Genomic DNA, 12,589 nt, shown 5'->3' on the forward strand with positions numbered 1-12,589 from the left:
TATCTATCTGTCTGTTCAATCTTGTACAAAAATTAATATGCAAATGCAAAACGTTTCTGAACTCTTTAAGGTCATCACGCACATGACATCATCAAGCACAAGCCCCTGTCATTGGCTGAATCCAAAATCGCCCCCTAAACCATCAATCACTATTCCCTGTGTTAGTCCATTAATACGGTTGACTTGAAGGAGTGAATGAAAACGAGCGAGCCAATTCGGACAACTATTGAGTGTACATCGGCTGCAATGCAATGTGGGATTGAATGGGTGCGCTCAATAATGTCCACTATGGTTTCGGACACCACTACAAATGGCTGTCCCATCAAATAAAGCCCTATTTTGAGGGTATAGCGGGTGATTTTGGATTCAGCCATTGTCTTTCACATGACCTCAGCCTGTAGTGTCCAGTCTGCTTGATTATTCCTCTTCTTTGCTCTGTCTAAAGGCTTAATGTTGCTTAATTTGTTAGTGGGATAGGGTGATTTGGAGATTAAGTTTAAGGCCATTTCCTCTAGTCTATACAGTCAAAACAATGGTATTAGAACTTTCTCATGGTTCCATCAAGTTTGATGGTTTGTAAATGGTCTAATGATCTGTTGGATTGAGGGTTTGGGGTTTTCAGGACATTGGCATTTGTCGATTTGTGTTCTGTTGGGAGCTTCTATGAGCACTGAACAGAATTACAAAATAATGACTGTTTTCAAGCATGTTTCCTGTGGCTGTAATCATTTTAGTACTCTTAAAAACTTTTTAGTACTCTTTTTGTGTAGTTGTTTTAATTAACATTGTATTTTATTTTTTTAGGCTAATCGGTAATGGTAATCGGTGACGTAGTTACATTACTACATGTACTTACTATAGTTATAACAGTAAATTATGCATAATTACATGTAACTAACCCTAAACGTAACTCTAAAGTAAGTACATGTGGTTAATTAATATTACAATGTAAAGTATAATGTAACTACGTCACCTTAAAATAAAGGGTAACAATTTAAGGTGTCCGTGTCACAGTGTAATTGTACATTTAATAATAATGAATGACATGTGCTTACAATAGGGTTAGGGTTAGGAATAGGGGTTAGTTACTTATGCATAATTTATAGTTATTACTACAGTAACTACATGTAACACTGTAAAATAAAGTGTTACTGTACCAAATAAAGTGTAACCTAATGGTTTTATTTCCTCATTTAAATCTAAGCTAAAGGTTTAAAAATGAAAAGTTTGAATTATAACATGTCAAATACAACTGGAACGCTTAAATACAATAAAAACCACTGCAGATTTTATTATTCCAGATAAGTCCTGCAATAAACCAGCAGTCTTTGACCTGGTTAATTTTTCACTTCTGAATCACGCTGGATTCTGAATACCGTAAATGTTCTGTGAACTTCATTGCTCTGCACTGCAGAAAGACTCATTAGTATGAATGACACTGAATGTGATTTCTGTTGAATGCTGGACTGGATCACGCTGACTGCATGGGTCTAATTAATACTTTTTACCTCCGTTTACTGGTTGTTAAAAGAGATTGTGTTGAATCATTCGTAGTCTGCTCATGTATTCATGTATGTCACGCCTCAAACATTCATGTCTGATTTGTAGTAGTTTACCATAGTAGTAGTAGTTTAGGTAGTTTAACATCACAAGGTGTATAATAAAGAATAACCAATTTTTTTAAATCACTTTTAATTCTTATCACTAACAACATGTTAGCCTAAGTGTCTGCCAACCAGTCTTGCTTTGTTGAAAGTTATAGCATGAGATGGTTCATTAGACTCATTTTATTTAGAGGGCTGCGTGTCTATTTTTTACTTTAATTTTCTTTTTATTCAGGCTCAGAACAAGCAGACAGGCATTTTTGCTGCTGCAAAAGTGATTGACACCAAAACTGAAGATGAGCTGGAGGACTACATGGTGGAGATCGACATCCTGGCATCATGTGATCATCACAATATCGTCAAGCTGCTTGACGCGTTTTACTTTGAGAGCAAACTGTGGGTGAGTGGATTTAGTTTATTTTTCATGGTCACTGATTTTATTTCTATTCTCTTTTCCACAGTACAATTTTGGAATCTGACTTAAAAAAAAAAAATTTTGACCCATCTTGTTTAATTATGTTAATATGCCTCATAATTCACCCTTCGCTGGGAGTTTAATTGACAGGCGATCTGACTAATCATAACGCCGAATCCACAATTTTGTCTGACAAACAAACCCGACAGGAGAGTTGGTCGATTAATGTTGGTGGAATTGAAAAACGCTGTGTGTTGATGTCTTTCCGCTGTTGAAACATACTTTCTGATGTTCATTCATGTTTATTTCGTGCTAATGAGTAGGAAGAGATGATCGGTTAACATGCCGCTTGAACTGAGGCACTACAACGATCTGTCACAACACATTAAAGAGTCACAAAACGGTATTTATTGTTTGATTTTTATTTATTTAGATGACATAATTTGAAACTTTGTTTCATACCAAAAGTAACCTGCTTTGTCTTGTCTGTTGGCATGTTGTCAGTGTCCTCTTTGCTCCATAATGTATTTTTCACTGCGTTGACTCAAACCATTTCCTTCCTGCACAAGGTTGAGGTGGACTCAACTTCCAGGTCACTTCAGTCCAGATTCACTTCAGTACGGACATTAGAAACGTACGAGAGGTTCAAATCCTAGAGGCTTTATGAAATTCAGACAGTACATGTGCTCTTTTATATTTCACATTCAATTAGAAAGACAAAAAATTGAAGGAATTTTAAAATCCCAGTAATGCGGCCAAAAAAATGTTTCGGGGTTTACCGTATTCCCCATTTATTCTCAAAGGTGATTCTCATTGCTTGATGAGTACATTATTTTACTGTATTACTATAAATGTTGTAATACAGTGATTTTATTTAAAGGGGTGGTTGATTATGATTTCACTTTTCTAACTTTAATTAGTGTGTAATGTTGCTGTTTGAGCATAAACAACATCTGCAAAGTTACAACGCTCAAAGTTCAAAGCAAAGGGAGATATTTGCTTTTAAAGAAATAACTTTTTAAGGACTACAGCAAACGGCTGGTAGAGACTACACGACATTCCTCCTGGGTTAGTGACATCACAAACCCTAAAATGTACATTAACCCCGCCCCCGGAAAACGATTTATAAATTATCAAGGCAGAATATGCTAATCAATGACTAGAAGATAACTACACATAAGCTACATAAATTCACCAACTAACCATTCAGAAACGTCCTGTTGCTTCTACATGTTACTTCTTCTTGAGTCTCTCCATCATTGTCTGAATCCGGTTTGAACATAAAAGGCTTACATTTTTTTGAAATTTTCAGTGCATGTCTGTGTGAGTGCAAGCTGTTGTAGCTCCGCCCCCTATGCTGGGAGCAGCAGCTCATTTGCATTTAAAGGGACACACACAAAAACGGTGCGTTTTTGCTCACCCTCAAAAATTGACAATTTTAACATGATATATAAAAATATCTGTGGGGTATTTTGAGCTAACACTTCACATACACACTCTGGGGACATCAAAGACATATTTTACATCTTGTGAAAAGGGCATTATACCACCCCTTTAAAATGTAAATCATCATAAATTTATGGCTGTACAAAAATACTACCAGGATGTACAGAATGGATACACCACCATTCAAAAGTTTGGGGTTGACAAGATTTGTTTTTATTTTAAAAAATTGTGTCTCATCCTCCACTTTTTTTCCATCATAAATACAGTAATAGAAACATAACATAAATGTCTTTACTGTCACATTTGATCCATTTAATGCATCCTTGCTTAATAAAATTATAAATTTGTTTACAAACTTGTTTATTTACTGACCTCAAACTTTTGAATAGTAATGTACTTAAACTATAATTAAAATAATTTTTTTAGTGCTTATTTGTCAATGTCATAATGCATGGTTGTCATATCAAGCCCGTTTTAGGCGAAATATGATTTAGAACAAAAATTCTCCCTTGATTTTGGAGTGAACATGACCTAAACTTGTTCTTGAAAGGTTTTTTGAGATTTACCAGAAAACCTCTCATCAGAATAATGTTGCATTTTCTCACAGAGAGAACAGTGTTGTTTTACCTCTTCTGTTATCATCCTCTGCCTCTTTGTGTACTGTACTGGAAGAGGTGTCCATATTTTACTCTTATCCTGCCGTACACCAGGAAATGGACTGATATCGGCCTCACCCGTTTCCTTATGTAGATGTAGGAGCGCTTTGATTTGGCTGTGATTCAGGGAATGTTTGAACTGGATTATTCATCAGCCATTTACAGCTTAAACAGGATAAATAACACATTGCTATCAATAATGCCATTCAGTTGTCCGTGTGAAGTAGTTTCCTCCATGTATTTGTAGAAAAGCTTGGATAACTTAAATTTCAGATGCCACTTACATTCAGACAGTTTTAAGTTTGTCCAAAATACTAATTCAGGCTTGTATATATGGTATATATGAGGATTGATAGTGCATTCTGCTATCCAGACAGTGGGATCAATGGAAATAGACAGAATCCTTCACTTTAGAGTTGGAAAGGAAGCCTGGTCTTGTGCGTTGAGTATGACCATTGTAGTTCTGGGACTGAATGACAGCACTGTGTGGGCCATTGTGTTATCATAGCCACCGGTCAAAACCAACATCTCACCCACAGTTCAACAGCGTTCAAGAGCATGAATAACAGTGACTGTTCTCAGTGCTGTATCTGTGTGTACACAATAGCGTAGGGTTCAGACTTTAAAGGCCTGTTCACACCAAGGATGATGACAATAGAGATATAGTTCTAAAAATCAGTCTAAATATAAAAGAACAGCAGAGTTCACACCACAACTATAACAATAACAGCACAGAGAAACAATATAATTGGAATCACTTTCAGGATGATTTTTATTAATTTTTTTCAGCTGATGAACAATAAATATTGACAACCAATCAGAATCCGTCCTGCTTTAAAGGAGTCATAATGTTGTGTTACCTTGGATACCCAAATGCTCTATTATAGTATTTTAGGCACTTCTAAAAAAGAAAAGTGGAAAAAAAATCAACACAGAGCCCCTCAGACCCTTATTTCTAAAGGCAAATTGTCTCGCGAGATCTTATGCGATGTTTTGGCTGTCGTGGACGGTCATTATAATAATGCAAATGAGGGGCGCGTTGATTGGTTGCAGGAATGTATTTTACTACTTCCAAGCGGTACAAAAACATAGACAAAATACTGCAATAGCTCAATAAATGTGACGGTACTTATTGTTAGTGAAATTGTAATCACAACCAAAGAAAAAAGAAAAAATACACCATTGCCATATACATTCTTACAGAAGCCCCACTAACTGAAAGCTATTTTCGATATTTTAGGTCAATACTGCCATAGCCCAAAATAATATCTGCAGTTATATGCTCATGGACGTGAGTTGCAAAAACCATAAACAGCTCAGGTAAACCTCTGAGAAATGACGGCTGCTCTGCACACACACGCAAAGGTCTCTCGCTCCCTCTCTCTGCCTTCGCGCGCTCATGCTCGCTCGCGATTCCGGGAGATTTGAACTAATTTGCGGGAATTAGGGAGCCGGTATCAATACGCGGGAGACTCCCGGAACTTCCGGAAGACTTGGGATGTCTGTGTTTTGAAAATCGCTGTCTGTGGGTCACTCTTAGATATATTGAAATACGTCCACACCGCAGATATGTAATGTTGCTTCAGACAAGCACGTGCAGGTCGCGGTGTCTGCTGTTTGCGTCATCACAACATTTCGGCCGTATTGTTTCGGTGATAAAAGTCTTTCGGCCGAAAACCGAAAATACACTTTTGGGCCATTTTCGGCCGAAAATTTTCGGTGGCCGAATATTCGGTGCATCCCTAGTGGTATATTGTTTTCATACTTGCATTTAAACAGTTTTAGCCACTGAGCATGGACTCCTGTACCGTCACTACTGTAGCTGCTAGTGTAAAACAAAGTCGAAAGATGTGGCTAGCATTCGTAGAGTCCATTCCCTGTGTTTACCTCGAAGGTAACGTTACATACAATAGCCGCATTAGCTGTTAGCTGCTATTTGTTAACCACAGTAGAGCAATAAAAACACAGTCTTACCTTTTCAATTTCTGGCAAGTCCCTGATGGTTGGCACCTTTTCCCAAACGGAGCTTCGAGGCCAAGTTCGCCTGATATTGCCCCAAATTTGTAAATGATTCCGGTGTAAAATGTTTAGCACACACACCTAACGATACGCCACTTGAAAGAGTTGTTGGGACAGCGTCATTAAAAATGAATTTCATCCACTGTTCCCTGATAGTTTCGTCCGTTTTTGGTAGATAAAACACATTTGCATGTTGTTTGTGGCAGTCACCCACAGAGCATCTCAGGTGTGCACTCGGTTTCTCCATCTTTCTCGAGTCAACTAAACTGAATCTGAGGGGGAGAGGGGGAGAGGGGCGGGCTTCCCGCGGCATAGGTTTGCGGTGTCCATATTTGGTATATCCTCCCCCGTCTTGACGTCAAGAAGGGGAAGAAATCAAAATCTCGTTTTTTCGTGCGCGTGCACGTGGCCTATTTTACAAACCCCGAGGTAAACAAACGCTTCACTTTTAAATATCGGCTTCCCGGCCAGTGTACAATCATTATGCAATCATAACATACATTGATTCTCGTGGAAAAGTGAAATTTCTACATTATGACTCCTTTAAGAACTCGAGCATTTAAAGCGGCAGACGACAACATTGCAGCGTGTGCTTGTAATACACAGAATGATACTGTGTGCTGGTGTGGATGCTGATCATTATAGTTATCTTTATAGTGAGCATTCTTGCTGTGAATGGGCCTCAACACCATTTCAAAGCTTCATGTGTTTCTTATTTGAAGCCATTGGCACTTTTATCCAAATAATTTTGCTCATTTTGAGTCTAACATCATAACCTGAGGTCAGAAAGGAAGCAAACCATGCAGTTTCAGACTGATTTAGACCATGATTCAAGCTGATGATTCATGTGATTCATTAAAAAGAACTGCGCTGATTGAGTGAACTTTGTGCTGTCAGTGAGGCAAGCATAAATTGGGAAAGTTTGATTGTCGATATACATTACTGTTCAAAAGTTTGGGGTCTTAAAGGGTTAGTTCACCCAAAATTTTTTATTTTCCCATAATTTACTCGCCCTCAAGGCATCCCAGGAGTTATGACTTTCTTCTTTCATCCAAACACAATTGGAGTTATATTAAAGGGGTCATATAATGCCATTTTTGTAAAAGCTAATATGATTCTTTAGGGTCTAAATTAAAAGTCTGTAATATACTTAAATTAAAAATTCTCATTAGTATTGTAAGAAAACACGAATTTTACCTGGTCAAAAACAGCTCTGTTTTCAGCACGCCGTTTAAGTGCATGTGTCTTTAAATGATAATGAGCTTTGCTCACCCCGCCCCTCTGTTCTGTGCGTACACCGTTTGTAACACAATAACACAATAACCATAACGCGCTGTTCATTATAAACGTGGGATTATGAATTATATTGAGAACGTCGTACATAGAAAACATGCCGTAATGTACCCTGAGTGTAAACAGCCGCATTTATCGTGAAGCGTGCAGCAAGCGATTTGCAAAGATTGATATAAATATTAATATTAATATAAAGGTTAATAAAACGTTACACTCACTTCTTCTGGAGGTGCAGCAGGAACACGAATAGTTGGTACCGATCCTTTTTTCAGGAGCAGCTTCTTAGCAAAACCAGCTTTATAACGTTACTGACCCTCGTTTTTTAAAGCAGTCTGGTGTGAAATGATTCGCACAAACATGAAAGCATTGACGTTGATCGTGGGGAATATTCCCTTCGAAAACAAACTCAGCCACTGCGTCTTATGCGGTTTGGATTTAGGAACATCAAAATGACTGCTGTGTCCCTTATTGCACACAAGAACAGAACACCACAATCGCTTAGACGCCATTCTGCTCATAGACAGTGCTCCAGCGTATCAACAATGACCGCGCCGGCCGCGCAGACTATGATTGACAGCTCGCTCATGAGCGAGGGCGGGTCTGTGTTGAAACGCTGCTGTCAATCAACAATTGATTGATTTTGATTGGTTGAGCCGCGTTTGAAGCCGTTGTAAATTACTCAACGAACACACACCTTTATTACACCGCATTACATTAGTATTACTGCGCAACTGCCGTTTGTGATTCTTTGTTGCTGCATGTGTTGCTTAGCAACCTCATTGGAACTACATTGCTTGGCGGAGGAATAAATGTGTTATAACGTTATATTTTTGGTTGCTGGTGTTTATTTTATGAATAAAATAAATACTAATGAATCCGCTCCGCGTCGTGCCTAACAACGCCCAACACGGCTTCGCGGGGCTTATTGCTTAAATTTCTTTCAAACAAAAAAATCGTACTGACCCCAAACTTTTAAACAGTGGTGTATTAAATTTCAGCACCTATTTTTCTCTCGTTCTCTCGCCTAAAATATACTGTAGTATTTGTGGCGGCACTCCTGAATACAGGAAACACTATTGTCGTTCAGTATTGACTATGTAAACAGTCTCTTCCAATACATGTACACCCTCTCTCCAGATGACTAGCCCCAGCCGTGACCCCTCCATCCGCCTGGTGTTCACGGAAACTCTAATCCTATTAGCACAGAAAGTCCTCAATTCCGACACTGTGCTAATGTGTAGAAAGCCTTCATCCTTCCTCGTGCTCACACAGGCCTCCCTTGCTCGATCCTCTTATGTCAGTCACCATTTTGAGGAGCAAGAAAAGCCTTCAAGACTCAGCAACGAATTTGACCAATCACGGCCCTGCCAAGTTAATTGTTTTGTAAAGTTAATAATGTGGGCAATATTTCCTGGTTTGGATGTTGTACTGTAACTCTGGTTTTATCCATCGATGTGCAACAGATTCTACTGTGTTTGTGGAGTTCTGCACTAAAACTCAATGGGTGTTCTAGATTTTTTTTGAGTGAGTTGAATGAACAATGGTTTTATGAATGAGTGCAGTCTGTTTTTTTGTTTGTTTTTTTTAAACCAGTGCCTGCAGGTTCATGTAGGTGTGTTCATGACAATAGAATAAACCGATTCGTCTACTGAAACATAATACTGCCATTGTGCCTGACTGAACATTGAGAAATAAAGACAGTATGCCGATCAATGGCTGCTTTTGTAAAACAGTGTGATTGTGTTTTTGTAAAGTTCACCCAGTTTCATGTTCACCGTGTTTCTGTGTGCAGATCCTGATAGAGTTCTGTGCCGGCGGGGCCGTCGATGCGGTCATGCTCGGTGAGTTCACACAAAGCATTTGACACGCAAGGCCGCATTAGGAAAAGGTCACTTACGACGGACAGTTGCTTTCCATTACTCAAAAACACATTTCATTCTTAAAGGCGAAGGTGAACTTTAACTGTGCTTTGATTTATTAATCAATATTGTTCATGCTATGAGCGACAATATATAGATTTATTCAATGTCTCTTCAACAAGGTGTTTTGTAGCATTATGCCTGTTGAGTCTTCATTTACACACTAGTGTTCAAATGTTTAGGGTCAGTAAGATTTTTTTTTTTTAAAGAAATTTATTTTTTCAGCGAGGATGCATTAAATTGTTTAAAATTGACAGTAAAGACACTTACGTTACTAAAGATTTTTCATTTTAATTTTCTATTTATTGAAGAATCCTGAAAAAATGTATCAAGGTTTCCGCAAAAATAATAAGCAGCACATTTGTTTTCAACATTGATAATAATCAGAAATGTTTCTTGAGCATCAAATCAGCATATTACAATGATTTCTGAAGGATCATGTGACACTGAAGACTGGAGTAATGATGCTGAAAATTCAGCTTTGCATCACAGGAATAAATTACATTTTGAAATATATTCAAATAGAAACCAGTTATTTAAAACTTTAAAAATTATATTTCACAATAGTACTGTTTTTACTGTATTTTTTTATCAAAGAAATGCAGCCTTGGTGAGGACTTGTTTCAAACACTTTAAATCTTACACCAAACTATTGAAAAGTAGCGTAAGCCAAAATTTACATTAATAATCTGTTACAGGTCCCGGGCAGTCGGGAGGACTGTAAGCAGTTTAAAAACTTAACAGTAAATGAGAGAGAGAGAGAGACAATAGTTAGTGGTTGCTTAAAGGTCCTCTTTGTTGTCTTTTAATCAACATTGTACTTCAGAGTCATTAAGACACTTTGAATCACAGGATTCATAAATACGTTGAAATACATATAACATATAGATATTTAAATCAAATCACAATAAATAAGTAAATAAATAAATCAAGATAGGAAGGAACCTTAAAGGGATAGTTCACCCAAAAATGAAAATTCTATCATTGTTTAACGTTACTCACCCTCAAGTTGTTCCAAACCTGTATGAGTTTCTTTGTTCTGCTGAACACAAAGGAAGATATTTGGAAGAATGACAGAATCAAAGATCTCGGTCCCCATTGACTACCATAGTATATATTTTTCCTACTATGGAAGTCAATGGGGACCGAGATCTGTTGATTACAAACATTCTTCCAAATATCTTCCTTTGTGTTCAGCAGAACAAAGAAACTCATACAGGTTTGGAACAACTTGAGGGTGAGTAAACAATGACAGAATTTTCATTTTTGGGTGAACTATCCCTTTAACCATATGTACAGACATGCTTGTCTAGCCTAATTCACACAACTGGCTGGGCTCGTAAGTATACACGAATGGACTTCTTTATGACAAAAGCATGTATGTATATGATATACACATGACATTAAAACATGTAAATAAACATTTGATATGAAAATTAATGAATTTAATAACTAACCTTAACAGTAAATGAGAGAGAGAGAGAGACAATAGTTAGTGGTTGCTTAAAGGTCCTCTTTGTTGTCTAAGGATGCACCACAATCGTCACGGCAACTCCACTCTCTCAACTGCCAACCAGAATTCGGAAAATGCAGCAGAGCTGCCCAGTGTAAACTCACTACAATAATAAAACTTGTATATATATACAAGTAAACTGAAATAGACGTGTAGGTAAAATAAAAGAAAGAAAGAAAGAAAGAAAGAAAGAAAGAAAGAAAGAAAGAAAGAAATACAAACAATCCAATATCCCTGTGACCCAACTAAATTCAGGGTGGTCACAATTTTTTAAAATGTTTGTTGATAATGCTTGTGCAGTATATCACAATATACACATTTTATTGAAACGCCATTTATATATACTGTATATATATAATGGCCCTTAATATGTCAATTTTTTTAAGGAATGGTAGACCTATCACATTGAAAGATATCTTTTTTTTACAGCCATAAACATTGCAGATTTTTATAATATATTATTATATTTTCTTACCTGGAGATATTTTCAGCCTAAACTATGAAGCTTTTCTCATTTTAGGACACTTTGGCCACTATATAAAATTGCTCAATATGTTCATCATGTTTAATCCAGATATTGCATAGTAATTCCTGAGGCAGTTCACTCAATGTGATTGCTTCTCGCTCCATGTTTAGCGCAGGCAGGAAAAAACATGACAACAGAACTTAGCGGAGGATCACAAATTCAATCAATAAGGACACTGATTTGAGTTTCACGAACCTCCAGCACACAAAATGTGCTTCATTTCGACTGAAACCTCCTCAACTCAAAACTCAGATGTTAGAAAGATGTTAGATATTATTGTAATAGGTGAAATTAGCTGGTTCTCTATAAATGAAATGAGTGTGTTTGTGAATGTCTCTTCATGTGTGTGTAGAGCTGGAAAGGCCTCTGACGGAGCCGCAGATCAGGGTGGTTTGTAAACAGACTCTGGATGCTCTGGTGTATCTGCATGAAAACAAGGTCATCCACAGAGACCTGAAGGCTGGAAACATCCTGCTCACACTGGACGGAGACGTCAAACTGGGTGAGTGGATGTGGGAGAGGGTTTAGAGGATTTTTATGACCTTCTCAAATAAAATTAATAGCATATGGACAGGGTAGAGCAGTGTCTATGGTAACATCCTAAATTGTAAAATGACTGTAAAAACAATGACAAAGTTTTTTTAAATGATAAACCTCACATTTTATTCTTTAAACCATTTTTAAAGAAAAATGATGTCAAATTTATAAATAAAACATAAATTAATTTATAATGTTTATATACAGTCAAACCAAAATGTATTCAGACACCTTCTACGTTTTTCACATTATCACAGTTAATAAACTGTAGTTTAGAAAATGTTAATAAAATATGACAAGAACTGTTGATACTTTATTTTGGCCATTCTTCTGTTAGACTGTCTCACATATGAGTTATGTTGAATAGCTGTCAGCTGTTCAATTTAAGTACACAAATAGATAATACCAATTTAGGTCAACCAATTACCAAGCAATGCTTCATTTTGTCCAGTCTGTGGTGTGAAAAGTTTGCATTAGCAATTAAAGAAAAAACACTTAAGCAAAACATGGTCAGGTCAGAGTGTCGGAATAATTTTTGGTCCCAAATTGTTATAAATTTTACTGGTAGTCCACTGTATAAAGAATTTTTGGGTATAATATGTCACAGTTTACTTTATTTTGCTATCCTCTCTTACATAAATTAACTATAGTGTCCTGCACC

General features: G+C 37.1%; 1 protein-coding gene across 1 annotated transcript in view; it reads left to right on the forward strand.

Moving 5' to 3' along the window:
• The window catches only part of slkb (STE20-like kinase b), a 33,234-nt gene that overhangs the window by 1,454 nt on the left and 19,191 nt on the right, over window positions 1-12,589 (forward strand). Inside the window, exons 2-4 of the mRNA XM_084401760.1 lie at window positions 1,840-2,004; window positions 9,226-9,274; window positions 11,744-11,893. Coding sequence (XP_084257886.1) covers window positions 1,840-2,004; window positions 9,226-9,274; window positions 11,744-11,893 — 364 coding nt within the window. The remainder of the gene's footprint in view (window positions 1-1,839; window positions 2,005-9,225; window positions 9,275-11,743; window positions 11,894-12,589) is intronic.

The sequence above is a fragment of the Rutilus rutilus genome (genome assembly GCF_951802725.1).
Source record: "Rutilus rutilus genome assembly, chromosome: 2".
NCBI classification, from domain to species: domain Eukaryota; kingdom Metazoa; phylum Chordata; class Actinopteri; order Cypriniformes; family Leuciscidae; genus Rutilus; species Rutilus rutilus.